This window comes from Cnephaeus nilssonii (assembly GCF_951640355.1).
Source record: "Cnephaeus nilssonii genome assembly, chromosome: 13".
Taxonomy (NCBI): Eukaryota; Metazoa; Chordata; class Mammalia; order Chiroptera; family Vespertilionidae; genus Cnephaeus; species Cnephaeus nilssonii.
This window is the reverse complement of record NC_137084.1, coordinates 81,046-108,919: the sequence shown is the minus strand read 5'-3', so window position 1 is coordinate 108,919 and position 27,874 is coordinate 81,046. Positions and strand designations below refer to the sequence as shown.

Below are 27,874 nucleotides of genomic sequence, written 5' to 3'. Positions count from 1 at the left end.
CGGGAGGGAGACCTCTGGTTCACCTCATTGGCCATACCACGTCCCTGGCCTCCCGCGGCTGCGAGGGAGGCTAGGATTGACAGGTTTTACTTGCTGGTCTCCACATTGGGGGATTGCAGGATGCAGGGGCTCAGAATCACAGAAGAGGCCACTGTGACCGGCGCGTGGGCTCAGTTCTCCATCTCTCCACCTCTCCTGCCAATGGTGCGTGCACCTATATCCGTCCATAAATTCCTTTCACCTGAGACCTTTCTGCTGTTGGCAACTGAGAGCCCTGCCTGATGATACCTGAGACTTTCTGAGCCTGGAGAGAAAGCGAGGCGACAGGAGGGGATCTGGAGGCGAGGGCAGGGCTGGAGGGGCCCCTCTGAGAGTCGGGGTGCGGGACTGCTTCCTTCTGGTGCAAGGAGCCGGCGGGGCGTTGCGGGGGGGCGGGGGGGAAGGGAGTCCGGAGAGCGGTGGACAGTCCAGGGTGTGAATGGACAGCCAGGGCTCCAAGTCACATTCCGGGGTGTCCGAGCTGCAGGGGGACAATCCGAGGAGCGAAGGACAGTCTAGGCTCTGAGGTCAGTTCCAAGACAGGGGCGGACAGCACGGTGCACGCTCCGGGCGGCGCGGGCGGGGAGATTCAAGGGATTAGGACCGCCGGGACTACATTTCCCAGCAGGCGGTGCGCTAGCGTCACTTCCTGCGGCGCCGCAGTACGCGTGTGGGAGTGTACTAGCGAGTGTTTACTTCCGGCCGCCGCGGGCTGAGGGCCGAGCGTGTCGGGCGGCGGGCGCGGCGGGTCCCGCGCAGCCATGGACTGGCTCATGGGGTGAGTCGGGCGGCCGGGCGGGAGGGCCGGGCCCGCGGGAGGGAACTCGGGGCGCGCCGCGGGCATCGCCGGTCAAGGGCATCCGGTGAGGGTGGAGCGGGCTGGGCCGGCAGGGGCGGCTCCGTGGGTACTGGACTGGGGACCGGGGCGCCGGGCCAGTGACCGGCCGGGGCGCGTGGCGGGGCGCGAGCCTGGGAGCCGCTGCGGCGGGGCCGGACGCGGGGGATCGGGACCGGGAGCGGAGCTGGCTCGGCATGAGCAGGACCGGAGCCCGCGCTGTCCGCCTCGCCCCGCGAGCCGGCCCAGGGCAGGCCGGCCACACCTCGCCGCTGGTTGTCGGGCGCCCGGGGAGGTCGGACCGGGTGCTGCTCTCGCCGGTCGCTGAGGAGAACTTGCTTCTGGAAGAAATCACTTCAGCACCGACAGAGAGCAGCTCCTTAAAATCGAGGAAAACGAAGCAAAGTAGCCCAACTTGACCCGTCAGCCGGACTCGGGAGGAGGGCGAGCCGGGCGAGCCGGGCGAGGCTGGGGGGGTGGAGAGGGTGCGGTGGGCGAGGCGCACGCCGCGCTGCGATCGGCGGATACGGGCCACGGGTGGAGTAGGAAGGAAGCGTGGGGCTGGGAGCAGCGGGCTGGGCTTCCCCTCCAGTTTGCTTTTGTGTTTAGCTGGAAATGAGAGAAACGAGGTAAAATGTCACACCGTCTCCAAAAAGTTCAGTGGCTAAAGTGATTGTTCTAACCGTTTCCTTTTTGAGGACCAAGAAGGGGAGGCACTGCTCCATCTGTCCTTAGCTCTGATTTTACTAGCACTTCTCCGGAGGCAGGTTCCTTACTCAGGGGCTGGGGCTGGGGCTGGAGGTGGGGGAGCTGTTGCTGTTGGCCTCTGGCTCATGGAAAGGCTTGTCTGGACACTGAAGTCCGGGAAAGGAGGGGAAAGGTCTTTGTTTCCCCTTGCCGGGTATAGGGCAGAGTGGAGGGTTCTGTTGGATAACCAAGGCGATGGGTTAGATCCATCCACCTTTGCCTGCAGGTTGTGTGTAGTCTAGGAAAGGGGTATCCCGGTTGGAGGGGGTGGGGGTGGGGGGCGGCGGACAAGCAACTTGAGGGATGAATTGAGAGGCCAGAGAGAAGTGCCAAGTGTGGTGGGGGTAGGTGGGGAGCCAGAGTGCAGGGGTCAGGGCAGCGTGTGGGTGATGCTGGGGGACCAGCCTTGGTGTGGCCGGCTCACTTGGCTTCTTGGGGAGGCAGCACTGCTACTCAGCCCTGCTGCTGCTAGCTGTGTGACTTAGGTGGTCACATACCTCTCCTGACCTCCTCCTGTGCAATAGAAGTTGTAGTGCTTGCCGGATGGCTTTGGGGGAGGGGGAGCCGAGGAGCTAGAGAAGAGCACTGACACAGTGTTTGGCATTGCTGTGCTCTGGCCATTCCTACCAGAGGTGTTTTGTAGGAGGCCTTTGAAGGCTAACGGCTGTGTTTGCCTTGTTTTGAATTGCAGACACTCGCTTTCTGCATTTTTTGGGAGGGACTGTATTGGGGGCAACCTGGCCTCCAAGTAAGCCTGTTTCAGCCGAGTACACTCACAGCCTGTGTGGGAAGGACCAGCCTGATCCGCTGAGTTGCTGAGGAAGCAGCTGCTGGCATTTTGGTATTTTGCCCCTTCTCTGGGAAGATGGCGTGCTCGTGTTCATAGGAAGCAGGTACTCCAGGGCCTGGAAACTGACCAGCAGACAGTCATTTAACTGGACAGACGCCTGTGCTTTGTGGACTCCGCTGTCACCACTGTGACTACCCAGAAACTAACCACAGTTAGGCTTAGAAGGGACTGGTTCTTGAGGTCCTTGCCAAGACCTTGGCACCCAGGCAGTCATCTGTGTAAGGCCCTCGGAGCACCCATCTCCTGGGCCCCCTTCTGGGGTGGCTGGTCCAAGTGCTGGACTAGAGGAAGACAGATCTGAAAGGGACGAGGCTTGGAGCTGCTGCTTCCATGGGCCCCTGGGAAGGGAAGGAGCGTCCGCTCTGCCTGGCTGTGCAATAGGCAGTTCCAGAAGGACACTGAGATGTGGGGAGAGGGCATTGGTGCTTTGTTATCTTTGTGCATGTGTTCTTAAATTCAGTGGGTTGCTTATTGGACATTATAAACCACAAATTCTTCCATAATCCTTAACTAGGACCCCCTCCCACTATTTTAAAAAGGGGTATAATCTCATTTGTCAAGTACTGATCTTCCTCAAGAGCTTGTTTTCAATGTGGTGTCCAAGGATGCTGGAGCCAGCAGGGCCCAGGTGCCCCTCTTTCTCTCCAATATGTTTATTGAGCAGCTCCTGGAAAATAGGACGATGCGAGGCCTAGACTAAGCCACAGAGTGAGTGAGTAGCAGAGCCCTGAAGATGTCTCCCACTCGGGTCCACTTCTCACTTAACCGGTCCCTCCACTCCAGCGAGGACAGCCAGCCAGTGGCGCTTGCACCCATTGCACGCCTTTTGTGCGCTCAGCATTGGGGCTTGAGCTGGCCATCAATTCTTCAACTGGGTTTCAGCCTGGGAGATGTCAGGAAATGTGTTTTTTTATACTTCCTTGCTATTTTTATTAATTCACACCATTCAGTGTCAGCCATGTAGTTTGCAATATAGTTTTCTCTTTGTGTTTTAAATGCTGTTTATTCTGTTTTTCTAAGAGTTTCTTTGCATCAGTTCATCTCAGGTGACAAAGTATGGACTCCACTAATGTAGCGCTAATGATCCCTCCGGCTGTGACCACTGTCATACCAGTGTGGCTTTTGTCACTGGAAGGGCTGTGCTGAGTAATGGGGCGGCCTTATCTTCAGCTCTCCCGGCTGCGTCTGAGGGAAGGGAGGTCCCTCAGGAAACCTGCTCAGAAGCCAGAAACCACGCCGCACGTTGCAGCTTGCCTCTGGAATCTGCCGGCCTGACTCAGAGAGGAGCTTCTTGGTGTGTGGCTTGCGTGCATCTGTGTCACTGCGTTTCCTGTTCTTGGCCTTGAGCTGGCTGTTGCAGTAGGTGTAGCACTTTCTTTTTCTAACTTGCAAAGGGTCCCGCTCTTGTGTGGTCTGCTCTTCAGTCCCTGGCTGTCTCCACCCTGGGAAGCTGATGGCAAGGTGGCAGCCTGGCCCCGGGGAAGGAAGCAGCCCCAGGAGCGGCTCTGGGAGCCACGTCAGATTCAACGAGGTCTGCGGCAGCGTCTGGGGAAAACTTGTGTCTTATCCTTAACTGGCAGCCGTGGGCATGAGCGGACGAGAAAAGTGCAGTGTAAATTTTACCAACAGAAAGCACAATGCAGAAGCTTCCAAGTTCTGGACATACAGAAGAGGAAATGTACTTCCTCTCTCTTCTGAATGGGGCGGGGGAGGGGGGGGGACCTGGACGCCCTCCCCCTGGCCCACAGGGTGTTGTTTGCAGGGACAACCCACCCTCCTGCTGAGACCCAAAGCTAGGGGTAGCAAGCACACCCCAGGAGCCCTCTTCCCCCTTCCTGGGGCTGCGGACATCTTGACACAGCCACGCCCTGCTCCTCCAAGCAGCAGTTGAGGTGTGGTGGGGTGAGGTGTCAGTCCGAGCTTCCTGGCTCTGGCCAAGGAGATAAACCTACCACAAGGAGATGCAGTGCCGAGTGCATGGCCCTGGGAGCTCTCGGCCAGTTGACCGTCTTTGCTGAGCCGAGCCGCAAGGCGTTCTGGCCTGTGGCTCTGCCTGCTGGAGTCCTGTCCTGGGTGGAGCCTGCCTGCCTGTATCTCAGGGCCTGAGTGGCTGTCGCACGTTGCCTCCTGGGCAGGTGTTGCTGGTGGCTGGCCACTGAGCCTGATTATGAGGGGATCGACTGAGCTTGCCCCAGTCTCTAGGCTATTTTTGTAACAACCTCATTGAGGTATAATTTACATACCATAAAGTGTACTTGTTTCCAGCATACAATTAAGTAATTTTTAGTGAAATTACAGAGTTGGGTAACCATCACCACAGTTTAATTTGAGAACGTTGCCTTCACCCCAGAAGAAATCCGATGTCCGTCAGCAGTCCCTCCCCACTCCGCCCTACCCCCGCCCCGTCCCTGAAACCACTCGTTTTCTCTCTGTCTGTGGATGTGTCTGTTCTGGCCATTATGTGTAGGTGAACCACACCTGTGGTCTTCGGTGGCTGGGTCACTTAGTGCGACGTTGTGAGGCTCATCTGTGGCGGGGGACAGGAGTGCACGCTGCACCCTGAGCCTGCCTGTGGCAGCCACCACGCGAATGCCGGCAGTGGGCGTCTGCCCTGCAGGCCCTGGTCCTGGGAGGGGCACTGACAGGAGGCAGGGGTGCCCACCTGGCATGCCCTATGTGTCAGGCCGTCCTGGGAGTCACAGTTCCTTGCGTCTTGTCACCCAGCTCTGGGGAGGACTCCCAGCCCTGCGTGCAGTGGGCGCTGACGTGGCTTCTCGGAGGCCCTGGTTACGGTAGCGTCGTCGTTGCAGTCAGGTTTGCTAGTGTCAGGGACACTGATGTGCTGAAGCCCCAGAGCGAGGAGGCACCGAGGACACGGGGCGTGTGTCCTGTGGTCAAGTTGTCACCATGCAGGCTGTCCCTGCTGCCACCCTGCCTGGCCTTTGAGAAGCAGCGTGGCTGCGTGCACAGGGCTGCTGCTGGCTGGGGCTTGGGCTGGCGGTGCCGTGGGCCTGGGGCTGTGCTGACATTGGCTCCTACGTTTTCAGTCAGAGCGGAGAGGCCGTCCTCTGGGATGTCTCTGCGGGGCTCAGAAACGTTTTGTCATTAAACCTGTGTTCCTACCGGATGGCCTCCTACCTTTTTGGCTGAAGAAATGCTGGACTCCCTGAATTCTGCTCTGAGTTCCTGGCACTTATAATTCATGTAAAAATAAGTGTGTCGTCTTGAGGTACCCTAGTTGTCTTCACGGCCTCCTCCAGGCTGACTGGCAGCTGTCGGCCCCTGTGCTGCATGCCGACTTTCTGCACAGGACTGAGGAGCGGGCAGTGGCCACGGGGGAGCTGTGCTTCCTCTGGGTGCTTTGTGCGAGTTTCTCCTCGTTTACTGCCTCCTTCTCATTGGACTCATGTTTTAGGGAGGGAGGAGCACTGGTGGTTTGCTGGTCCCTGAGGTCTGAACTGTCCCCAGGAAGGCAGCAGTGTCTGCTCTCTCCTGAGATGGTTCTGTTAGGGGCACTGCCGCCTCCCCCATGCTGCAGAGAGCACCAACAGGCGACTGGGGCGTGTCGTGGCCGAGTCCTCACCCCACACCTGCACCGCCAGGCTAAACACAAAGCTGGGAGCAGCTGCAGAGAGCACAGCCCCGCAGGCTCCAGTTAGGAGGCCTCATTGGGAAGACGGGAGGCAAGTGCTGGTGAGGCCGTGGAGAACAGGAGCCCCACACACTGTTGGTGGAGATGTACATTTGGTGCAGCCACTGTAGAGAACGGTGTGGAGAGTCCTCAAAAAAATTCAGGAAAGTACTCCCTTATGATCCCGCAGTCTCACTACTGGATCTCTATCCAAACAAAATCATTATCTTGAAGAGCTATCTGCACTCGCATGTTCATTCCAGCATTATTTTCAACAGCCCAGACAGGGACACAGTCTAAGTGTCTGTGGACGGTGATAAAGAAAACGTGGTCTGTATTCACAATGGAAGTTATTCAGCCTGAAAAAAACAGCCCTTGGGAGGATGTGGAACTGGCCTGGGGCCCAGAAAGGTGTTGGGACTGAACCCACCCACCTGCCCTGCACTCATGCAGTGGCGGGAGGGGCACATCACAGAGGCTCAGTGTAGCGGTCCCCTGACCACATGAGCCAGCAGCAGAGACTCGAAAACCACGGGACACATATTTGACCTAATGCAGAGAATAGAGTACCCACCAACGGCAGACTGCACACCCTCTAAGCACTCGGAAAATCTACTGACTGGAACCTCTGCAGATTTCAGCCAACGGAAACCCTCTGGAGCATGTTCTTGGCCAAAGTGAACCAACCAGAGCTCAGCCACAGAGACCATCTGTATTTAGGAGCTAGGAGACACACTGCTGAGTGACCAGTGGGACAAAGAAGGGCTCGTAAGGAAATGAGAAGAGTTTTAGCTGAAAGGTAATAATGCTGCCGTGTGGGATGTAGACCGGCCTGAGAGGACCTCGAGCTTTCCTGAGGGTTCTCTCTGAAGGGCAGAAGCCTGTGGCTTGTTGGGTCAGCGCCCCTCAGGGCTCCTGGGCACCCTGCTCTTCCCTTGGTGTTGTTTGCATTTTCTCATTGGACTCGGGGACCACGCTGAGAATAAGCCACCAGAGGCAGGGGAGCACGCTGTGCTCTGCGAGGTGGTCCCAACACTGGGGTCCGGGCCTTGTTGGACGGCATGCCTTTCTTCACTGTGTAAAGAGACGCAAAGTAAAGTGATACCTGTGTCACCTTCTACTGTTGGAAGGTGAGATGCCAGTGTCCCGTCTCCTTCTCCACCCCCTAGACCTGGACAAGGAGAGAGTTCTCTCCGGTGTTTGTGTCTTTGTTCCCTGTTCTGGGTCTTGCTGAGACCTGCTGTGGCCTCTTCCCAGCTGGTGGTTGGGAGCCAGCCAGTGGGACTCTAACCTGGCGGACTAGGTTGTTTCCATGTGTGGTGGCTGGAAACAGTGTAGCAGGGGCCGTGGGCATGTGTCTGTTGTTTGTTTTTTTACCAGGGGAGTCAGGTGGCCCTCCCCTCGTTGATACATTTTGTCACATACTTTCTGTTAGCTTGTGCCTGCTGGGTGGCCAAGGGCCTGCTTTGGCGGGGCTGCCAGTTTTCAAGGGCTCTGCTGTCTGTCACCAGTGTTTCGCTGTTCGTGGGGTGAGCCTGTTTGTGATCTCTATTACTTTCTGTGAGTTTTCCTCTGCAGGCTGCTCCTGGCATTCTCCGGATGCTGTTTAGAGTCACCTGGTCACAGCTGAGAAAGGACTTTTCTTCCTCGCTCCTCAGCTCCACTCGCTGTGCAGAGGCGCTAGGGAGACAGGGCGGCGTAGTCCGATGTCATGGGGCCCTGGAAACAGCAGTGCTTGGTGCTGTCTGTGTGCACTGGCCTTGTCACTGCACAGCAGGAGATTCGGCTTTCTCGAGGGGCTGCTCCTGGCGGCCCAGGCGCCCTGCTCTTGGGCAGCAGACCTTGAGTGCCCAGGGCATCCGGGAGCTGGTGATGGGTTCCTCTGCTCACTCAGGACGCTGGGCTGGAGGTCAGCGTCCCATTTGTAGGCAGGAAATTGAGGCCAAGAGGCCGGTAGCTGGCCAGGGGCCTGAGGCTGGAGGCTGGAGGCTGGAGGCTGGTGCCGGGTCGGTGAGCTGCTCTCTGCTTCAAGTCCACTATCCCACTCGCCTCTGGGGTGTGTCCGAATGCCCCCATCTCACTGCTGCCTTTAGGACCTCCAGACACGGTTCCCAGAGGCTAAGGGTGTGCAGACCAGACTGGCCATGGGGGAACTTTCGAGGGCTCTCCGGAGGAGAGAGAAGGTCTGTCCAGACTCCAGGACTTGAAGAGTCACCTTGATTCCCCTGTCCTGTTACCAGGGAAGACAGGTCCCTGGCAGTGCAAGTAGATAGACAGTCCACCAGGGGGCGCTGTCGACCACGCAGGAAGGCTGAGGTTCTGGGGCAGGTGACCACCGTGGTGGGGAGCAGCAGCTCTGTACCAGACCACATGAGTGTGGAACAGGTACCATGTCATCCACAAATGCCACCGTGGGCTGCTGGGAGCCGGAGGGGTCAGGGCAGGGTGAGAGTAGCAAGGTTGGCTTCACAGGGACAGACCGAGGCCTGCTGAGGGCTGGACTGGCCAGGCCCACCTCAGGCACCTGTGCACGTGTAACTGCAAAGTGAAACCTCAGGGGCGCACCCCCGCTGCCCAGGCCAAAACGTGTGATACATTCCACCAACGTGAATGCCCACCCCCCCACCACACCTTGGGGCCAGTGTCCCTCAGGATCAGGGACGTGCCTGTGACTCCCGCAGATCGGGACCTTCCTGAGCCACACAAACCTCTGAGTGGTGTTGGAATCTCACGTAGGGGTGGGCATGGGTAGTGATGGTGGGGACCCCCAACACGAGGTGCTGCGTGCATCCTGGCAGGTCAGAGACCTCCTTCTGGGCAGCGATGAGGATCAGTTAGCAATGTGTTGAGGGTCCAATGGAGGACAGATTTGTGCTTGTTCTTGGCCTCTCAGCACCCCCAGGGAGACAGTGGTGTTTGTTCGGAAGCCTTGGGCTGGGACCTGGGTACAGTCATGGCCTTGGACACTGACCCTCAGGGTTGGGTCAAGGCCATGGCTTTCTGACTGGGTGGTGGCGTGGGGCTAGGACCTACATGGAGGGTCATCCTGTGATACTGGCAGGAAGTGGGTGGGGCTGAGCCTTTCGGGAGAGGCTGTCAGGGTACTGTCCAGTCCTGCCATCCCAGGCAGGGCTGGGCCCTCCTCCGTGAGCAGTCCTGAGCCGGGTGGGAGGCCCTGCCCTCAGTGAGCAGAGCTCCTGTTGATGCCAGTGGCCCCTTTGTGTGCTGGAGATGTCGGTGCTGCCGGGAAGGGAGCTGGGCTGTCTGCCCACATCCTGTATCACACATGGACCTGCTGCCGGAACCGAGTGGACTGGCCTTGTAATTGGACTTGCTCCCGCCCAACCCCACTGAAATGAGAGCAAAGGGAATTCTGGGAGGTAGAACCCACAGAAGCACAGGATGGGGGACAGCACAAACAGGTTTGGATGTTGGGAAGCTGATGGACTGTGGATTTGGGAAAGGTGAGCCCGGGCCAGCAGGGGCCGCTGAGGGGCCTCCACCAGCTCCACATGGTAGGACCCAGGAGCCGGGAAGGGGTGAGCTGGAGAAGCAGCAGTGGTCACCCCCCCACCCCTGCTGTCTGCCCCGAGGGGCCACCTTCAAGCATCAAGGACGTCCCACAGCCAGCATGTTGATGTCCCCCAGCCACTCTGGCCCCAGACCCCAGTGTTGAGGTCTTCTCTCCAGGCAGAAGAATGGGAGTCTGACCAACCCAAGAGAAGGGCCCCCAGAACTGAGAGTGGAGGGGTTGTCCGTGTGCTGCCAGCGAGCCAGGTGGCGCCCAGTGACGCCCCCGAGAGCCCCCCTGCCCTGGAGCTGCCAGGGTGCTCTTAGTGCCCACTGTGAAACAGCAGTGGGTGGCGGGCTCCCCGGGTGTTTTGAGGAAAACCTGCATAAGACAAGGCCAGCAGAAAAGGGCGCAGGCTGAACAACAGAAACCGCTGTGGTCACTCTCAGAGACGCCAGGACTGCGCAGCCCCCACAAGAAGAGCAGCCAGAGAACGAATGAGAACGCGAGGCAATGAGAGGCCACAGCAAACCGCAATCCTGACTAAAGGACTGGAGGGAAGTGGGTGCACTTCTCAGCAAGTCGATCAGCCTGGCGTGGGCACCTGGCGAGCCGGGGAGGTGCAGAGCATCCATGTGTCCGTGCGGAGTTGCGTCCACGTGGGGCCAGCAGGAGCCGGAAGCAGAGGGACGAGTTAAAGGAACTCTGCAGTTTTCCGAATCCGCAGGCAGCGAGTTCAGGTGGAACAGGCTCCCGTGTGAAGGGCCTGGGGTCACAGCTGTGACGTTTCAGACACCAGGTAAACACGGTCCTCAGGATGCTGTGGGGGAACCCTCCTGAGTGCAGTCCAGGAGAGAGCACTTCCTGTGACCCCGTCTTCCTGGGAACCCCATTCTTCCCATGACCCCTTTCCTCCTGGAAACCCCTTCCTCCTAGGAAACATTTGAGGGGACCAGTGCTGAAGGGAGAGGGAGGGGACTGTGGTGCGGGGGAGTCCCCCCGCTGGTCGCCCTGCCAGTGCTGAACGCCCCGTCATGAAGAACCAAGGCTGCGGCCACCTTCTGGTCCCTGGGAAGACACCCAGGGCTGGTCCTGGCTCCTGCCCAGCCCTCTGTGCCTGGCCCCTGCTCCGTGCTGAGCGTCTCCTCCCCGGGCTTCTCTGGGTCTCCCCCCGGGAATCTGAAGTATGGACCGTGGCATCTCGGCATTCCTCTCCCTTTCGGGCACACCCACATCTTATGCCTCCCCTCTCATTCCAAAGAGAAAACGCTTTTCCAATTAGAGGGGAATGTGCCCTTTCACCTTGGCCGCTAGGGCATCCAGGAGGAGGACCAGGGTCCTTCTCCCAGCATGGCCACCCCCATCTCTTTGCCTGTGACCTGCTGGGTGTCATTCCTCCATAAAAAACCAGGGACACGCCCTGCCCAGCCCGTGGTACCGCAGGAAGGGAAGTAGATGAGGCCCGGCTGGCAGGGTGGCTGCAGCAAAGCTCTCGGGGACAGAGCCCCGTGGTGGGTTTTGACCCTCGCCCTCGCTGAGCTGCAGCCCAGGCAGACCAGGTTCCATGGGCCCGTGTGTGCTCACGGGCATGGGGCACCTCCAGTCTGCACTTCCCTGCGTTGTCCCCTGACCCGGGATGGTGGCCTTCCTGGGGTGGATCTGCTGTGAGGGGATAGCCTGGGGCCCTGGGCTCAGGGAAGGAACGGCCCCTCCCTGTGGGTCTGCAGGGTGACCAGGGGTGGGAAGTCTTTCTCCGCCCGTTGGGCCCTCAGCCTGTGCCACTCAGGATTCCCTCCCTCTCTGGGAACATTTCCACTGCCCTTCCACAGTGAGGGCACTGCCATCTCTCCCTGGCATTTTCCCAGGCTAGGCTGTTTTTTTCTTAGATTTCAGTGTGTGTGTTTTTTTTTGGAAAAAATATTCCCAGTGTTTCTGGAGGACCAGCAGGTTGCCAGGTCCATAGGATGAGGGACAGCTCTGGGTGCTGGGAGGCCATGGTCTCCTGCCTCTCCCAGGCTCCCCTGGGTCTGCCAGTGGCTGCTCCAGTCACTGCTCCCTCCCTGTGGCTGAGCCGCCTTCCTGTGCACTGAGCCTGGGCTAAATCCTGCAGCCGAGGCTTTTATACCACAGGGAGGGCGGAGTGACTTGGCAGGACCCACGTTGCCCTTTCGTAGGCAGCCTGGACCTGGCTGCCTGGGCTCGGTGCCTGCTTGGCTGGTGACAGCCAGGGGAGGGAGGAGACACAGTGTCACCTGTCCCCTGCCATGAGTCCACTGGCTTTTCTGAGCCCAGGTGACCTCACCACGGAGCAGTGAGCACCAGCCTCTGTCCGGGCCTGTGCCCTGGGCGGGCAGAGGGCTCTGCCTCTCCAGCACGGGGCTCTGGTGCATTAAACAGGGTGCTGTTTACTCAGGGGTCTCAGCCACCTTGTCAGTGCCCAAGGCTGGTGGGCCCTTGTTCGGCAGATGCAGTGCAGGGTCAGAGAGGATACTTGCCAGAGGTGGCTGCCCCATGGCCTAGGTACCCTGCCCCTCGGCCAGCGGTAGCTGAGGGCCAGGTGGGATGACCCAGCAGCTCCAACAGGCACTGTAATCACTTGAATTGTGGCTTGACTTGAACTTGAAACAGACGGTTTAGGTGGTATGTGGGGTACACGGGTGTTTCTCTGCCTTCTGTGACCTAACACCCTGACCCCGGGGTCTGTGGCCGCCCTCCTCCCGTTTCCACAGGCTCCAGTGTCCCGGCGTTTCCATGGCTGGGCTTCAGTGGGCACTTGGCCTTCAGCTTTACCCCTTGGCCTACCACCCAGAGGGTCTTCCCTCACCTTCGGGGCCTGGTTGTACAGAGCTGTCAGGTGAGTGTGTGAGGTGAACAGGATGAGCCCCACCCTATGTCTGTGTCTCTGCCTCACCCGGCAGACCTGGCCCTGCCCACACCGGTGCCAAGGCGGGTCTTGGACAGGCAGGGCTGTCACCGCTCCGCTGTTCCTCGGGGCGAGCAGTGCACGGGCGTCTCTGGTGTGAGGCACTGTCAGCTGTGGGGCAGGTGCGCTGGGGCCTTTGCCTTTCCTGATCCCTCCTCTGCGGTTGGGTTGGGAGGGAGGCAGCGCATGCTGGCCTTTGGAAGTTGAGGTTCAAGGGTGCAGACACCTGGAGAGTAGTCGGAGTGTGCTGGGGGAGCAGTTCTGTACACTGATCCAGACAAGGTGTCACACCCGCCCGTGGTGTCACCCTGGGCAGCAGAGGCGAATGGGAATGGGTGGGGTGATGAGGCCCAGGAGCTGGGGATTCCAGGTGGCCAATCCTTTCTGTCCTGCCTCCTCACACTCACAGGGCTCCCAGCCCAGTGAGGTCTCAGGGGAGCAGGTAACCCTTTCTACCCAGCTTGGGACACGCCAGGTTTGGGTCTCGTGGCCAGACCCACACTGAGCCTTGTTTCATGGTCACCCTGGTGGCTGACCTGCAGGGGTGGTGCCGAGATGGCCGGGGTTGCTCCTTCTCTGTCCCACTGGACCATGTGGGGTGGGACCTCTGGCCTCAGGAGGCTGTTTCAGTCCCTGCGCCAGTGATTCGAGAGTCAGCGTCCCCACGGCCCAGACCACCCCTGCCCCGTCTGTCTCCTTGGACACACACCCCGCCAGCGCTTCCTCTTATTTGTGTGGCAGGTCAGACAAACCGTAGGATGAAGCTAGCGCAGCATGAGCGGAGGGCTGCCAAGCAGGCAGTCGTGCAGGTAAAGGGCGAGCCACCAGGCCTTGTCTGATGGTCTAGCGAGGAGCTCCGGGAAGCCGACCGTGTTCAACAGAGTCATGAATCAGATGGCACGGGGGTCCCACACATTCCCAGGATGGTTGTGGGTGCTGGGATGCAGCCGTCAGCACACTGGGCGACATTCCGGACATGACTCCCTGGCATGGTGATGGTAAGGCATGTGCCAGGCTGTGTGCGTGCCAGAAGTGGGGTGAGCACAGCAGCCAATGCTGACCATGAGCAGAACCTGAGAGAATAGAACAAGACAGTCTGGAGGAGGAGCAGGTGGGCATGGCGGGTGGGGGCTGAGCCCAGTGCGGTGGTCAGGAGCTGGGGAGGTAAGGGAGGAGGGCTTAGGAATAAAGGAGCACCTCTGCCCAGCAGTTACACACACACCTACATGTACACGCACTCACACACCTCTCACACACGTATACGCATAGGCTGGATTCAGTTATACTAATACTCTCAGTTTTACATCTGTGTTCCTAGAAGACGTTGCTCTGTAACTTGTCTTGTGTGTTCTTGCCTGATTTTTGTCTAATTGAATTAGTTGGATATTGTTTCCCCCTCTGTTCTCTGAAAGAGCATGTGTAAGAATGGTATTATTTCTTCTTCATTTAAAAAAAATACATTTTTATTGATTTCAGAGAGGAAGGGAGAGGAAGAGAGAGATAGAAGCATCAATGATGGGAGAGAATCATTGATTGGCTGCCTCCTACCCGCCCCACACTGGGGACCGAGACTGCAACCTAGTCATGTGCCTTTACTGGAATTGAACCTGGAACCTTTCAGTTCTCAGGCTGATGCTCTATGTACTGAACCAAACCGGCTAGGGCTGTATTATTTGTTCTTTATGGACCTGGTAGAATTCACCCTTAAAGCCACCTACACCTAACATTTCCTTGTAGAAAGGGTTTTAATTATATGAAGTCAAGTTTTTAATTTCTTCTTGTATCGGTTTTGGTAACTTGTGTTTGTGCAACAAGTTGTCTGTTTCATCTACATTTTCTGTTGGCATAAAGCTGTTCACTATAGTCCTTGTTACCCTCTCAGTGCCTGTGGGGTCTGTAATGATGTCTTTCATTTCTAATACTGGTTGCATCTCCCCCTTTTCTATCAGTCTAGTTGGATAATTTATCAATTTTCTTAAACTTTTCAAAGGTAACTGTGTTTAATTTAATTCTTCATTTGTCCATTTCCTGTGACATAGATTTTTATCATCTTTATTTCCTTCTACTTTCTTTGGGTTTAACATGTACTTCGTTTTTCCAGTTTCTTAAGGTGGTTGTATATATTATTGATTTTAAGCCTTCTCTTTTAACATAATCATTAATGGTTATAAATGTTCCCCAAGTCCAACTTTAGCTGCATTCTACAAATTTTTTTTAAAATCCTCACCCAAGTATATATTTTTTTTATTTCATTGATTTTAGAGGAAAAGGGAGAGAGAGAGAGAGAGAAAAAAAAAATCAATGTGAGAGAGAAACATGATCAGTTGCCTCCTGCATGTGCCCTGACTGAGGATCGAACCCAAAACCTTTTGGTGTATGGGTCGACACTCCAGCCAACTGAGCCACCTGGCCAGGGCTTGTACAAATTTATGTTACATTTTTGTTGTAATCTTTTCTTTGCATTGTTTAATCTGCTGTTAGGTCTATCCCAGAAAATTACATTCCAGGTATTGTAATCTTCAGTTCTAAAACTTTCTGCTTGTATTTTTGTAACTTCTATATCTTTTTGAGAACTCTAATCTTTTCAGTCATTGTATTCATCCTTTAAGTCCTTGAATCGTTGAATATATTTATTTTTTGTTATTTAAAGTTGTTTTTACCTTTAGCATCTTTGTCATGTCTGGGTCTGTTTCTGTTTTCCTGGTTATGGTTGCATTTTTCTGTTTCCTCACCTGATATGCACATTTCTTGTATTAGCTGTGGGGTGGCTGTGCTGTTGAAGGTTCTCCGATGAGGAGCGTGATCGTGGTTCCAGCAGGCTGTTCATTTGCTGTTGGTTCAGCAAAAGCTTTCTGAGGGCTGGTCTAGAGATACCTTTCCTCTGGGGCTGCTGCAGGTCTGCTCCCCCCACGGAGCCTGCAGTGGGGCTCTGGGTGGGAGCGTGCTGTCTTCCTGCCCTCACGACCTCTGGAAGGCTGCTTGAGTGCCCGGCTCCTTGGAGCTGTTGTTTGCGAGGCTCTGTACACCCTCAGCCACGTGGTTGGCCCGAGGGTTGGGTGGCTCTGTCCACAGGGGCAGAGTCTCTTGTTGGGGCATCTCCATCCTGTCCGCAGCCCCAGCTGTGTGCTTGCTCCGCACCAGCCTCCTGTGCACCAGCATGCTGGCCAGCGTCTGCAGTTGCTCTGTGTATTTCACCATTTGCAGTTGTAGGCGGCAGCGGTCTGGGCCTGTGTCTGTTGCTCCATCATCGCACAAGTGGGGATGAGAGTCCCTCTCAGGCTCATGTCCCCCGTGTGTCCCTTTGAGTTTCTGGTAGCTCCCCCGTTGTTCAGGAGCTCTCGTTCCCGATTCTCAGAGCTCTGTGCCTCTGTTCACATCTCTCTGCATGTCACTTTATTTCTGCGCTTTCTGATGTCCGGCTGGTTACAGACGAGCCCGGAGGAGGTCGCAGTGATCCATGGGTGAGGGGCCAGAGTAGGGTCGTTGGAAGGGACTCCTGTGCAGAGTGATCTGCACGCAGACGCCGTGTCGCTGGGACTGAAGTGGACAGGCGTGCACACGGCTTTGTGCTGACAGTGGAGAGGCCCGCAGCGGCGTGGGCACCGCGCAGTCTCGGGCTGTTTTCTCCAGGGAAGGAACCAGGCAGAGGTAGCTGGCTCTAGGACAGGGCAGGGATGGGACACGGTGAGCCTAGAAGCACCCCTCAGTGCTGTTACCCCAGCTGCCTGGTGCTGTGGCTGGCCCGTTGATGTCTGTCCCCGGGCAATCTGGGTGGCTGTAGGGGCAGAGGGGCCTTTTGCCCTAGTCCCCGTGGTGTCCCCAGGGCAGAGGCAGCCTTTCTGCACTGCCTGTTGTTCTGTCCTCCCTGTGGCTTTGGAGTTGCCACAGTGCCGAGGTGGGTTGAACCTGGACAGGTGAGAAGATGGGAGGGGCCCTTTTTGTGATGCGGCGGCCTTGGGGAGGGAGAGGTGGGTGGAGGGCAGGGCTGAGGTGGGTGGGGATGTGAGCATGGGGCTCCTTGCTAGGTGGGGCCTCTCAGTGATCTTTGTGGACTGCGAGCTGTCTCTGCCCCTGTGGTCAGCCATTCGGGGTTTCGGTGCTTCCTGCTCTCCCACCTGCAGGCAGCTGTCAGGAAGGCGTGGCCGCACGGCCTCTCCCCCCACTGGAAGGCCCTGGGCAGCTCACGCCTGGTCTGGATGCCCCAAAGCCTGCCAGCCTTGTCTTCCTCCTGCCTCGGGCTGCGCCACTCTGCAGGTGACAGGCGTGTCTGCAGCCGCAGAGGCTGGGCTCAGGCGAGGGGTGCTGTCAGCCCAGGAGGTCAGGGCAGAGCTGCCGCCTGCTCTCAGAAGAGCTCTCCCAGCTGTGTCAGAAGGGCCTCGAGGTGCCAGGGCCTGGCTGACGTGTTCTTCCCTGGGGCTCTGCCCTCCCCATACAGCACCGCCCGCAAGGCGCCACTTTGAAAAGTCGACTGAGACACGCCCTCATCTAACCAGGCGGGCTGGCCTGGCCTGTGAAAGGAGCAGCTGTGTGTCTGCCAGGCCAGAGCCCTCCTTTCCCCTGTGCGTCCTCATTGGCTGGTGTCGCCTGCTCCCAGGCAGACTGCCCAGGGAGGGAGCGACGTTGGTGCCGGGGCTCCCACTTCCCTCTGCACCTCCGCGCTGCCCCAGCATGCTGGGGGACCACAGCAGCCTCCCCGCAGACCGGGCTCTGCTCAGCCAGCCCCCCAAGACTGGACTCAGCTGCAAAATGGTGCTTCAGGCCGTCGGCAGAGTGCTCAGGTGAACACTGGGCACGGGGTGCTGGTCAGACGACCCCTGGTCCCTGCCCTGGGTGAGGCGGCAGTTGTCTGCTGCCCCTAGGACTTGGTCAGGAACTTTGTTTGCAGTGGGTTCCCCTAAATGTCTGCCTCCTGCTGCTCAAGGGCAGGAGTTTGCCCCAGCAAGGAAGGGGCGCCTGCATTTGGGAGGTGAGAAGGGCCTGCTGGTGAGTCTTTCTGGCCACAGCAGTCCTGCCTCGTCCCCTCCGAGCCCGCGGGACAGGCTTCGCCACGGGCGTGTGTGGCCTGTTGTCTCCAGGCAGGTGATTGGAGCCTATCCATGAGGAGCCGTATCTGGAGAACTGACCTGGGCCGTGGCCGGCTGGCCACGATCATTTACACCTCTTCTACTGCAGGGCCTCCAGTGCCCCCACATGGGTAGCACCTTTCCTGGCCCAGTGTGAGTGTGCGTGTGCGTGTGCGTGTGCATGGGGGACCCGAGGGCCACGGCTCAGCCCCCGCTGGGAGCAGAGAGGCCCTTGGGGGTCAGGGACGGTGCTGGAGGGCCCTGGGGTCAAGAGCAACCGTCCCTTGGGATGTGTCACAGTTGAGCTCAAGCCTGCTTTCCTTCAGGTGATGGTAGTTGGGTCCTCTGTCAAGTGGAAGTGTCTCGCTTTCCCAGTTCTGTCTGTAACTGAGTGAGTAGCAGGCTGTGGTGGGGGTCTGGGTGTGGGACAAGCCTAATGGGTGGTCCTGGTGGAGTGACCGCGAGTTCTAGAACCTGTGAGGTCCGTGCCTCCGGCGTCTCTGGGCACCTCTGGTGTCCACCTACCCCTGCTGCAGCAGGTCAGCTCCCCAGGGGATTTGGAAACGTGAGCAAGTTGGCGGCACTCTCCAGGTTGTTGGTTCCCATCGGGAAAGTGACTGTCTTGGACAGCGTAGGCGACCACGTGTGTGCACGCCTGTGTGCATTGTGGTTGTGTGCACACTGGTGTGCACGATGGAAAAGGGCTGGCCACGGTAGACAGGGCAGACCCATGGTCTGAGCTGCGCGTGGGACCCCAGAGGTCCCGGTGAGCTCTCGCGGGGCTGGGGCTGAGTTCGTGCTCGCTGGGGCCTGGGAAGACTCCAGGCGAAGGTGACACCTGGGCTCGGTGTTGAAGGGAGAGACGCTTATTTCACAGGCCGAGAGTCAGAGCGGAACCCGTGGCCACAGCACAGTGGCCACATGGTGGCGGCAATTTGGGGCCAGCAGTGTGCGCAGCTCCTGCCCTACCTTCCGCTGGCTGCCTGCGGGCAGTCTCCCTCCTGGTAGGGCATTAGCTTATGAAAGTCCCCTTTGTTTGGGGTGCTGACCGCGAACCAGGAGAAACAGTCCGGCCGCCTCAGCTTGTGGAGGTCTGACTGTGGAGGTCTGGTGGGACCGGACAGGGGTCCCGTGGCGTCTCCCAGGCTCTGTGCCCGTCGGGGTGCAGTGGCGCCAGGCTAGTTGGGACCTGAGAGAACAGTCAGGCCGGGAAGCTCCAAGGTTCAGGACAGTTCAGGCCCCACCCCAGGGCCCTGTATCAAAAACTTGGGGGTGAGGTGTCCCTGGAAGGTGGATAGCCCCAGTGCCAGCGCCCCCTGCATGTCTGTGCCTGGTTGTCAGGGGTGACAGCTCTGGCCAGGGTGGGGGCTGAGTCCCTGCTTCCCGCAGTGCCCTAGGGAGGAGCTTGGCAGGAGCATGCCTGTGTCTCCGCCAGGGACATAGCTGCCCCTGCCCCCGCCTGCACACTGCCCCCCAGACAGCTCTTTCTCATGTCTGCACCCCTGCCCTGAGGTAGCCTGGAGTGAGGAGCGTTGGCTGAGGCTCAGGGTGGGGTCCTGCTGGCCACCCTCTCAGTGGCTCCCCTTCTCAGACTACCAACAGCACCCCTGTCCGTGGAGCAGTTTCTGTGGGGCCTCCCAGCACCTGAGCACTGGGCCCACTGCTCACGTACCCTAGGTTCCTGTAACCCTGCTCCCTACCCCAGACCTTCCAGTTCCCACGTCCCTCTGTCTCCAGACACAGCCCCCTCTGGTCCTTCCTGCTCTCAGGGTCTCTACCCTTCTCTGACTTCCCACGGGCGCCCCTTCCAGACCTGCCTGCATCCCTCTCCTAGCGATGGCCTGAGGTATCCCAGCACCCGCGAGGGAGCGACAGTGCATGCACAGCAGGCTGAGGGGGGCCCTAGAAAAAGGGGGGAGTGCATTCTCCCTGTACCTAGGGACTACCAGCCCTTGCCACCTGACTGATGCCTTGAAGATTCATCCCATTTTCAAAACCTGGAACTTACTTGATGCTCCTCAGAGGACGGGACCATGGCAGCCAGGTGCCTAGGGCCGCGTCCCCTGGGCTGTGGGGCAGGGCTGGCGCTTGGCACTCGGTGTGTCCCTTCAGCTGGTGCCATCCCACCAGTGCTCTGTGCGGGCAGGTGGGGGATCTCCTGCGTGTGGCCATGTTCCTAGAGCCAGACTCCTTTCTTAGCCAATGGGGAGCAGCCCCACGCCACCTCCAGTGGGTCCAGCAGGGACATGGTTTTTAGCTCAGCACAGATGGCCTGGGGGCTGTGACATTGGATGGGTCTTGTGGACAGGAAGCGAGCAGGCCTGTGTGATGCCCATGATGGTGGCAGTGGCTGGTTGTGGCCGCTCCTGTAACGGCCACTCCAGGCTAGTGCTCAGGCATGTTCGTGAATCACTAGGTGACACGGCTCCTAAGTAGCAAAGCGTGGAGGTAGGTCAAGCAGCCAGCTCCACGGCCTGGGCCCCCACCTCTCCCCGTCCCCACACCGTGGTCACCAGACCCGGAGGCCCAGGCTGTGTGCACCAGCCCTGCGGTGGCCGTAGGCCAGTGTGCGTGAGTGTGGGGGAGGGCAGAGCAGCCGGTGCGGAGGCTGGCGCTGGTGCAAGGTGTGTCCTGCAGGCATGTCCCACCTGCTGGGGCTGAAGGCACCGGGACCTCCCTGGTCAGTTTTGAATTTCTGATGGTGGGGCATCTCTTGGGAGCAGGGCCCAGGGTCAGGAGAAGGGCTGCAGGCAAGGAGTGGCATGGCCCCCTACCCACTCACTCCCAGTGAGTGTCTCCAGGCATCAGCAGAGCCCCCGGTGCTCTCAGCCCTTCCTGGGGCCTGGTCTCTCTCTGTGGCTCTGACCTGGAGGAGACGGAGCCTCCCTGCCTGTGCCGAGGCTGCGGGGCGCTGAGAAGTTCTGTGCACATGTGTCCGCAGTGAACAGTTCGCCCCCACGGGGACCCCTGAGTGCCCCCTGAGAGTGTGTGGCATCCGTGCTCGCACTCCAGCTGGCCCACCCAGGCAGGGTCAGGGCCCCAGGTCTGGGTCTGTCCCCTTGTCCCCAGAACCCGGTGGCCCCCTGGCACTGGCCACTCAGGCCCTGCCCCAGAGGCCAGCACATGTCGCCTTTTAAGGCGAAGATCTCCTGTGAGAAGCCGGAGGGAAAACATTTCCCTGGCGTTCACGGAGCATTTTTTCTTCCTGTTTCTCAAATAAACCACCAGCAACTTTTCAAAACAGAACAAAAAAAGGGTAAGGTCAGGGAGCTGACCCCACAGCCAGCTGCTCCCCCCGCCCCCATGTGGGCCTTGCCTGGGGCGCAGGGGAGGGCCGCCGAGGCCCCAGGGCCGAGCTATGGGGACAGCGACAGGGGCCAGGAGAGAGCAGTTGGCTTCTCCTGCAGGTCTGAGGACCCGAGAGAGTGGGCTGCTGGGGCTGGGCCAGCACCCGACCACACGGCCCTCCTGGATTGCAGGAGGCAGGGCCGAGGAGGGGGTCCTGTGCTCAGGGGGACCCTCCCAACGTCCTGCCCATGGGCTCCAGTGTGTGACAGACTCAGCGACCTGGGTCTAACCCAGCCTGGGCGGCGTCTCCAGCTGCGGCTCCAGCGCTCCTGGGGCAGTTTTCCTTCTTGGGGACACGCCACCTCGTAGGCCGCCTCAGCTGCAGGGACCGTGGCCGGCTCTGGCCTGGGGCAGGGGCAGGAGGCTGGTTCTGGGCCACGGCCTCCACCGAGGAGGGGATGCAGCCCCTCAGCACAGCGAGCATTGATGCGTGGTGTTTAGCCACCGATGTTCACTATTCAGATGGAAACAAGACATGTTAGAAATATGGATTTATTCATGTAAAAATAGCCACACATGCCTGTTCTGTGTTAAATGATTGCACATTTTTGTGGAAAGAACTGTTTTCCTAAATAAGAAGAAACTAGTGAGAAATGGCCATTTCTGCAGATTTCTGTAGCTTTTGGCTGACACCTCCCTCTCCCTGGAAACCTTTCCCTGCCCTCGAGGGAGCAGCGGCAAGCGGGACAGGGGTCATGCGGGTGAGCCTGCAGCCCGTGAGGATGGGGCTGGGGTGTCGGCGACAACAGTGCTCAGGAGGGGGCCGTCGGGTCAGATGTGCAGGACGCCTGCCCACCACCCACCTGCCTGTGGGACTTTGTTCATGGGTCAGGATGAGTGATGCCGGACGCTGTGTCCTGCTTGTCGGTCCCGCCTTGGGCGCCAGGCCCTTGGTGTGGGCCAGGCTGGCTGCGGGGATGTGGCGTCCCATGTGGGGGAGAGCCTAGAGTTCCAGGTTCAGCCCTTGATGCCAGGCTGCTGGCTTGTGTGTCTGTGTCGCCCTCTCCCCTGCAGTGGCCAGACGGCTCTGCTGGCCAGACGATGGCTGGGGACGGCACGTGGTGCCAGTGGGAGCAGAAACCCCACGGCCTCTCTAGGAAGCCTCTTTGGTGCCCCACGGCTGTCTCCTGGGGTTCTGGAGTCCATGCCGGGCGGTGACGGTGCTCCTTTTGCTCCTTTTCTCGGCAGGAAGTCCAAGGCAAAGCCCAACGGGAAGAAGCCTGCGGCCGAGGAGAAGAAGGTGTACCTGGAGCCGGAGTACGCCAAGTCCAGGATCACCGACTGCGAGTTCAGGGAGCTGGTGGTGCTGCCCCGGGAGATCGACCTCAACGAGTGGCTGGCCAGCAACAGTGCGTGGGGACGGCGGGCGGGGGCTGCTGGGCTGGGAGCCACAGTGGCTGCAGCTGGCAGGGAGGCAGTGCAGGTGGCCACCCTCCGGGTCCTTGGGGATCCCCAGAGCTCTGTCTGCAGAGGGTGTGCTGCCCATGTAGCCAGTGGCCTGGCTGTCACTCACCAAAAAGGAGGGCTGGACGCTGAGGCATGGGGTGGCCAGCCCTGCAGTGCACTGAGGGGCCTCGGTGTGGGCCCTGAGCAGGCCTGGGGCTCAGGCTCATAGAATGCCACACGAGGGCGGCCTGCACACATGGTAGGATTCTGCAGGGGACTGGCTCTTCTTTGAAGCGTGGTGGGTGGAGTGGGCTTCTGTTTAATCAGTGCTCAGGCGGTGCCCCATTTCAGCTGTGGTGTGTAAACGCAGGGGTTGTGGCCCGCACTGAGGTGGGAAGTTTGCCCACCATTGTGGGGGGGCTCAGGCCCGATGGCCACCAGCCTCCGCCCCGCCTGGTATTTGCTGCCTGTCTGGCGGTGGCTGGTGGCTGGTGGCTGCCCCCAAGGCTGGTGCTCCACACGGGGCGTTTGTCTCTGGTCTGTGAGAAGTGCTGGCCGTCCCAGCTCCAAGCACAGAGCACTACCCTGGGCAGTGGCCTCGTGCAAGCTGGCGGAGCTCACGCCTGCTCTTCTCTCCTCCTGCAGCCACCACGTTCTTCCACCACGTCAACCTGCAGTACAGCACTATCTCGGAGTTCTGCACGGGGGAGGCGTGCCAGACCATGGCCGTGTGCAATACGTGAGTGCCGCCTGGCCCTGGAAACTCGGTGGGCTGTGGGGCCATGACCCTGCGGCTGCACTCCCGCCTCTCAGACCCTCCCACGGTCCCTGTGAGGTCTCCCGGTGGCAGGGGGCCTTCCTCAGCACTGCTCTCCTGTTCTCACGGGGCCCAGGGCCTGGCAGGGAAACGGGAAGAGAGCCTGGCCAGGGCAGGGACATGACCATGTGGACCCTGCTGGGGCGTGGGTGCCAGGAGCTGGCCTGAGGCTAACAGGCCCAATTCCTAGGGACAGGACACGCCCGGTGGGGTTCCTAAGACAGCAAGCCCTGAGAAGCTGCAGGCACTCCCTGCTCCCGCCGGCTGTCCTCGAGTAGAGGTCCCTCCTTGGGCTCCTGCACTGCACAGGGAGGGAGGCCCTGACAGGCCTGTGCTGGTCGCTCTCCCCGGGAGCTCGTGTCCTGTGTGTCCTCAGCAAGCAGCCCCTGGCAGCACTGCCTTAGCTCAGTGCAGGGTGGGAAGGAGAGCCACCATGTGGCCTGGGCTTGCCCCCAGCCTCCAGAGCAGGAGTGAGGGATGCGGGCTCGTGCGACAAGAGGCTGGTGGCCAAGGAGGAGGCCAGGAGCTCCTCTCTGCGGCCCCGAGCACACCGCCCTGCATCACGCCGCATATCGACCGTGCTGGCTGAGCTGGCTCTCAGCCCCTGAGTCCTGCTCTCCTGGTCCCACTGTGTCCCGGCTCAGGGCCAGATCACGTGGGAACAAGGTCACATGGCACCGGCTCTCTCTTCCTTGTTTTTGGGGAAGAGCATGAGGGTGGCTGAGGTGTCCTCAGTCCCCAGCTAGCCACTGTGAGGCACAGCCCAAGGGGGGGCGGGGCCGGGCAGGGTGGGGTGAGCTGGCAGGAGGCCACAGAGTGGGACCGAAGTGGCTCTGCAGCAAGTGCGGCGGGAGGTGTGCGAGGACGGGGTCTTCCTTCCTGGACTCTGTCAGACCGGTACAGTCAGCCCCCTTCTCAGACACCGCTGCCGGTCCCACAGGTGTGTCCTCAGGGGCTTGGAGGAGAAGCCTGGGTGCCTGCCACACCTCCACCAATGGTGGCCACCCACCTGGTGCCACCTCCGGACTGCAGCAGGCCCCTCACCCCTGGACCAGGGCGGCTTTGTGGCTGGGGTGGCCCGTGACCAGCCTCTGTCCCCACAGACAGTACTACTGGTATGACGAGCGAGGGAAGAAGGTCAAGTGCACTGCCCCCCAGTACGTCGACTTTGTCATGAGCTCGGTGCAGAAGCTGGTGACGGACGAGGACGTGTTCCCCACGAAGTATGGTAGGTCTCTCAGCAGTGCCCCTCCGTGTCGGGTGGGCATGGCTGCAAATGAGGAGCAGGCAGCTGCCTGACCTGGCGTCTGCCACCCTCGGTCAAGATGCCCTCCACCCCAGGCTCTGGGACCTGTGGGCCTTTAGCAGCAGCGTGGGTGTGTCCAGCCGGACAGGGCTTGGCGGGCTCTGGGCAATCCTGAGCTTCCAGGGCCTCAACCTGGCTGGCAGGACATCCCCAGGGCCTCCCCTGGGTCCAGGCCACGTAGAGGGATGTATGCAGGACCCCAGGGCCCAGTTCAGGTTGGGGCGGCATATGGCGGGTCTCTGACCTCTGGTCGCAGAGGTGGCCCGGGAGGTCCAGCTCTCGGGGGCTGGGCCCCGGGGACAAGTCACTCGAGTGTGTGCTGGTGGCTGCTCAGTGAGGGCTGCTGGGGGTGGTCCTGCCTGCCTGGTGAGGGCTCCGGGGGGCAGGAGGGGCGCTGTGGGGAGCAGGGCCAGGGTGACACGGCCCTGTCCGCAGGCCGAGAGTTCCCCAGCTCCTTTGAGTCCCTGGTGAAGAAGATCTGCAGGTACCTGTTCCACGTGCTGGCCCACATCTACTCGTCCCACTTCAAGGAGACCCTGGCGCTCGAGCTGCACGGACACTTGAACACCCTCTACATCCACTTCATCCTCTTCGCCAGGGAATTCAACCTGCTGGATCCCAAAGAGACCGCCGTCATGGACGACCTCACGGAGGTGCTGTGCAGTGGCGGGGGCCACGGTGGGGGCAGCACGGACGGGGCCAGCGGTGGGGGTGCGGGGGCACAGAACCATGTGAAGGAGAGGTGAGCCGCACGGCCAGACAGGCGTGCACGTGTGCAGAGACGGTGGCACGTGTGCCTGCGTGTGCCCGCCTGTGTGCGCACATGTGCTGGGCACGCTTGGCAGGAAGTTGGAGAGGTGACACTGCCCAGGCCAGGCCACGCAGAGTGTGGACCCCGGAGCGGCGTCTGCCTGCTTCCCGCGCCGTTTTCCTGTTGGATGGACAAGGGCCTCTTTTTGAGAAGCACCTGGGACTCCCTCCTCCGCTCAGCACGCCGAGGGCACTCTGCTTCCTCCGGGCTTCCTGTCATTGTCTGCTCTGCGCCCGGCCCCACCTCCCGGCTCTGCCGCTCTGAGAAGTCGCCAGAGAGACGGGGCTCCTCCAGGCCTTGGGCTGCAGACCCGGGGTCCTCTTGGTGTGTTTCAGGGTGGGTTATCTTAGGTTCCTCCTCTCTCCCCTCGACTGGATCTGGGCTGTTGGCAGCTCGGCATGGGGGGGGAGGGGGAGGCCAGTGATGCTCTGTACGGGCCCCCCAGCCCATGTCCCCGTTCCTCCTGCCCCCGCTGCCCAAGAGGGACTAACCGGCCTTGGGACCGAGGCATCAGGGGCGGCAGCCTGTGTGGAGCGGCTGTGGGCAGAAGGCAGAGCCTTGCACGCTCTGCTTCTCTCTGTTTGCTCAAATAAAAAGAATTCTCTCAGGTCAGCGCCTGTGTGTCCTCAGCGTCTCCCTGACCTGTGCTGAGGGTGGCCTGGCCCTGCAGCCACTACTGTTTCCCTCCCTTTGTCCCCCATCCCACCCCATCCTCCCGGAGGTCCCCACATACCCCCTGGGGCCACCTCTTCCCTGCGGCCTGGGGTGTAGAGTTCTCACTGGCGTCCAGGACTCATGCTGGCTGCGGCCAATGGCAGACACTGCCCTTTCTGCCAGGGAGGCCACAGGCTTCCCCGCTGACCCCTGGAGGGAGGGCACACCTGTGTCACCCATCTCCAGAGGCCGGACCCACTCTCCCTGTGCTGGGCCTCCATCAGGTGGCAGGGACTCTAGAGTGTGGGTGAGAAATTGTGGGGTTTCCCAGTGGGCTGCACTGCAGGGGCCACGCTGGGTGGGCACGGGGAGGGTTGGGACGGGTGGGGAATGCATACAGTGGGGCAGAGCATGAGGAACCAATGGGAGAGGGGCTGTGTCCAGGCCCCGTGTGGGCAGAAGAGGGCTCTGGCAGGTCCCCCCACTTGTCTGACATCACACCTGGTGATGCGGGGACAGCTTCCTCTGATGGTTGATTTAGTCACGCTCACCCCCATTCACCCCTTAAATGGGGGGGGGGCAGGCCCTGGTGTCTGTCTCCCAGCTGGATGGGGTTCCTGTGCCCTCCCACAGGGCCCTGGGTTTCCTGCCCTCCGGATGGGCCCCGGCTCTGAAGCTCAGCTACAAAAGGCACCTGCGGCTTGCTGGGCCCTGCTCTACTTTCCTGTCTAAGATTTTCATTTGTGTTTTCATTTTCAGACTCCTGGAATTCATTACTAGCCGGTGTGGCTCAGTGGATAGAGCATCGGCCCTTGGACTAAAGAGTTCCGGGTTCGATTACAGTCAAGGGCATTCTTTTCAGGCTCACAATTCATTGCTAGGGTGCTGTTCTCAGAATATCCACAAGGGGCCACCATTGCATCGCCTCTGCAAGGTGCCCTCTACGACTGTCAATCAGGGTTTTCTGGCTGGGCGGCAGGGACGACTTTACCATCTGCAGTAACAGGAACAGGCCAGCAGAGGGCGACAGCCTCTGCCAACTCCCAAGAGAGCCCAGGCAGGCAGCTGGGCTGGGCAGAAACCACACTTGGTTCCCCTTCAGCAGGGGTGAGTGGGAGGCTGAAGGATGGCTTTGGGGCCAGGTGGCCACCCAGATGCCCTGGGAAGCCTGTTCCATTTGCCACTCTTCAGATGGGTCTCCTCTGGTGGGCGCACTGCGCAGGCCGAGCCATCCAGGAGCTGGTTGGCAGCACAGACTCGGTGCTCATGGCGTTTGGGGTTGGGGCGGAGTGCCCACCTGGTGTCTGCACCCCTCTGTCAAAGGGATCACCCCACCAGCCCCTCCCAGGCTGGTTTGAAGACCCTGGGGCTGCAGGCAGGACCTGAGGGACTAATGACTCAGCGTCTCCCTGGAGCTGCAGGGGAGCACTGAGGATGCTGTGAGCTGAATGGAGGGTTCAGGGGATGAGAGATGCTGCCAAGGAGGTGGGGTGGCATCAGGGATGTGGACCAGGAGGCCCGGGGCAGAGCCACGTCTCACAGAGCGAATGCAGGAAGGCGTTTGCAGACCCTGAACCAAATCTTCCAGGGAGGCAGGCGGCGGAAGCCAGACCCAGGAAAAATAATGGTACTTTGTCATCGAAGCCACAGAAGGCGAGGGGAGGCGGGGCGTTCTCCACACAAGGCCCTCGCCCAAAGGCAGCTGGACTCCTCCTGGTTAGCAGCTGGGAGGGACCGTGGGACCCAGAGCAGCCGCCCAGAGGCACTGGTGCAGTGACAGGACCCCCGTCCGCTGAGGGTGGAGGAGGGGGGTGGGGGGAAAGGGTGAAGCCCATCAGAGCAATACCCAGAGGTCGCAGGTAAAGGAGACACAGACTCTGGGCAGCCCATGGTTCCCTTTTTTGCTCTGCCTTTTCACTGCTGTGTGCCCTCGAAGAAGTCTCTCACCCTCTC

The 27,874-nt window shown here is 59.9% G+C and overlaps 1 protein-coding gene across 2 annotated transcripts; it reads left to right on the top strand.

Moving 5' to 3' along the window:
* Positions 1-723: 723 nt before the first annotated feature.
* On the top strand, positions 724-26,194 carry MOB2 (MOB kinase activator 2; the record flags this gene model as incomplete). Of its 2 annotated transcripts, none has more annotated exons than XM_079789265.1 (5): positions 724-817; positions 22,136-22,296; positions 22,979-23,072; positions 24,254-24,378; positions 24,892-26,192. In XM_079789265.1, 5 exons carry the CDS (start codon positions 801-803, stop codon positions 25,200-25,202), a joined length of 708 nt encoding a protein of 235 aa, XP_079645391.1. In that variant the 3' UTR covers positions 25,203-26,192. The 2 variants fall into 2 exon arrangements, with proteins under 2 accessions (XP_079645391.1, XP_079645390.1); XM_079789264.1 differs by lacking the exon at positions 724-817 and adding an exon at positions 17,205-17,314 and having other exon boundaries at positions 24,892-26,194.
* Between the last annotated feature and the right edge of the window lie 1,680 nt (positions 26,195-27,874).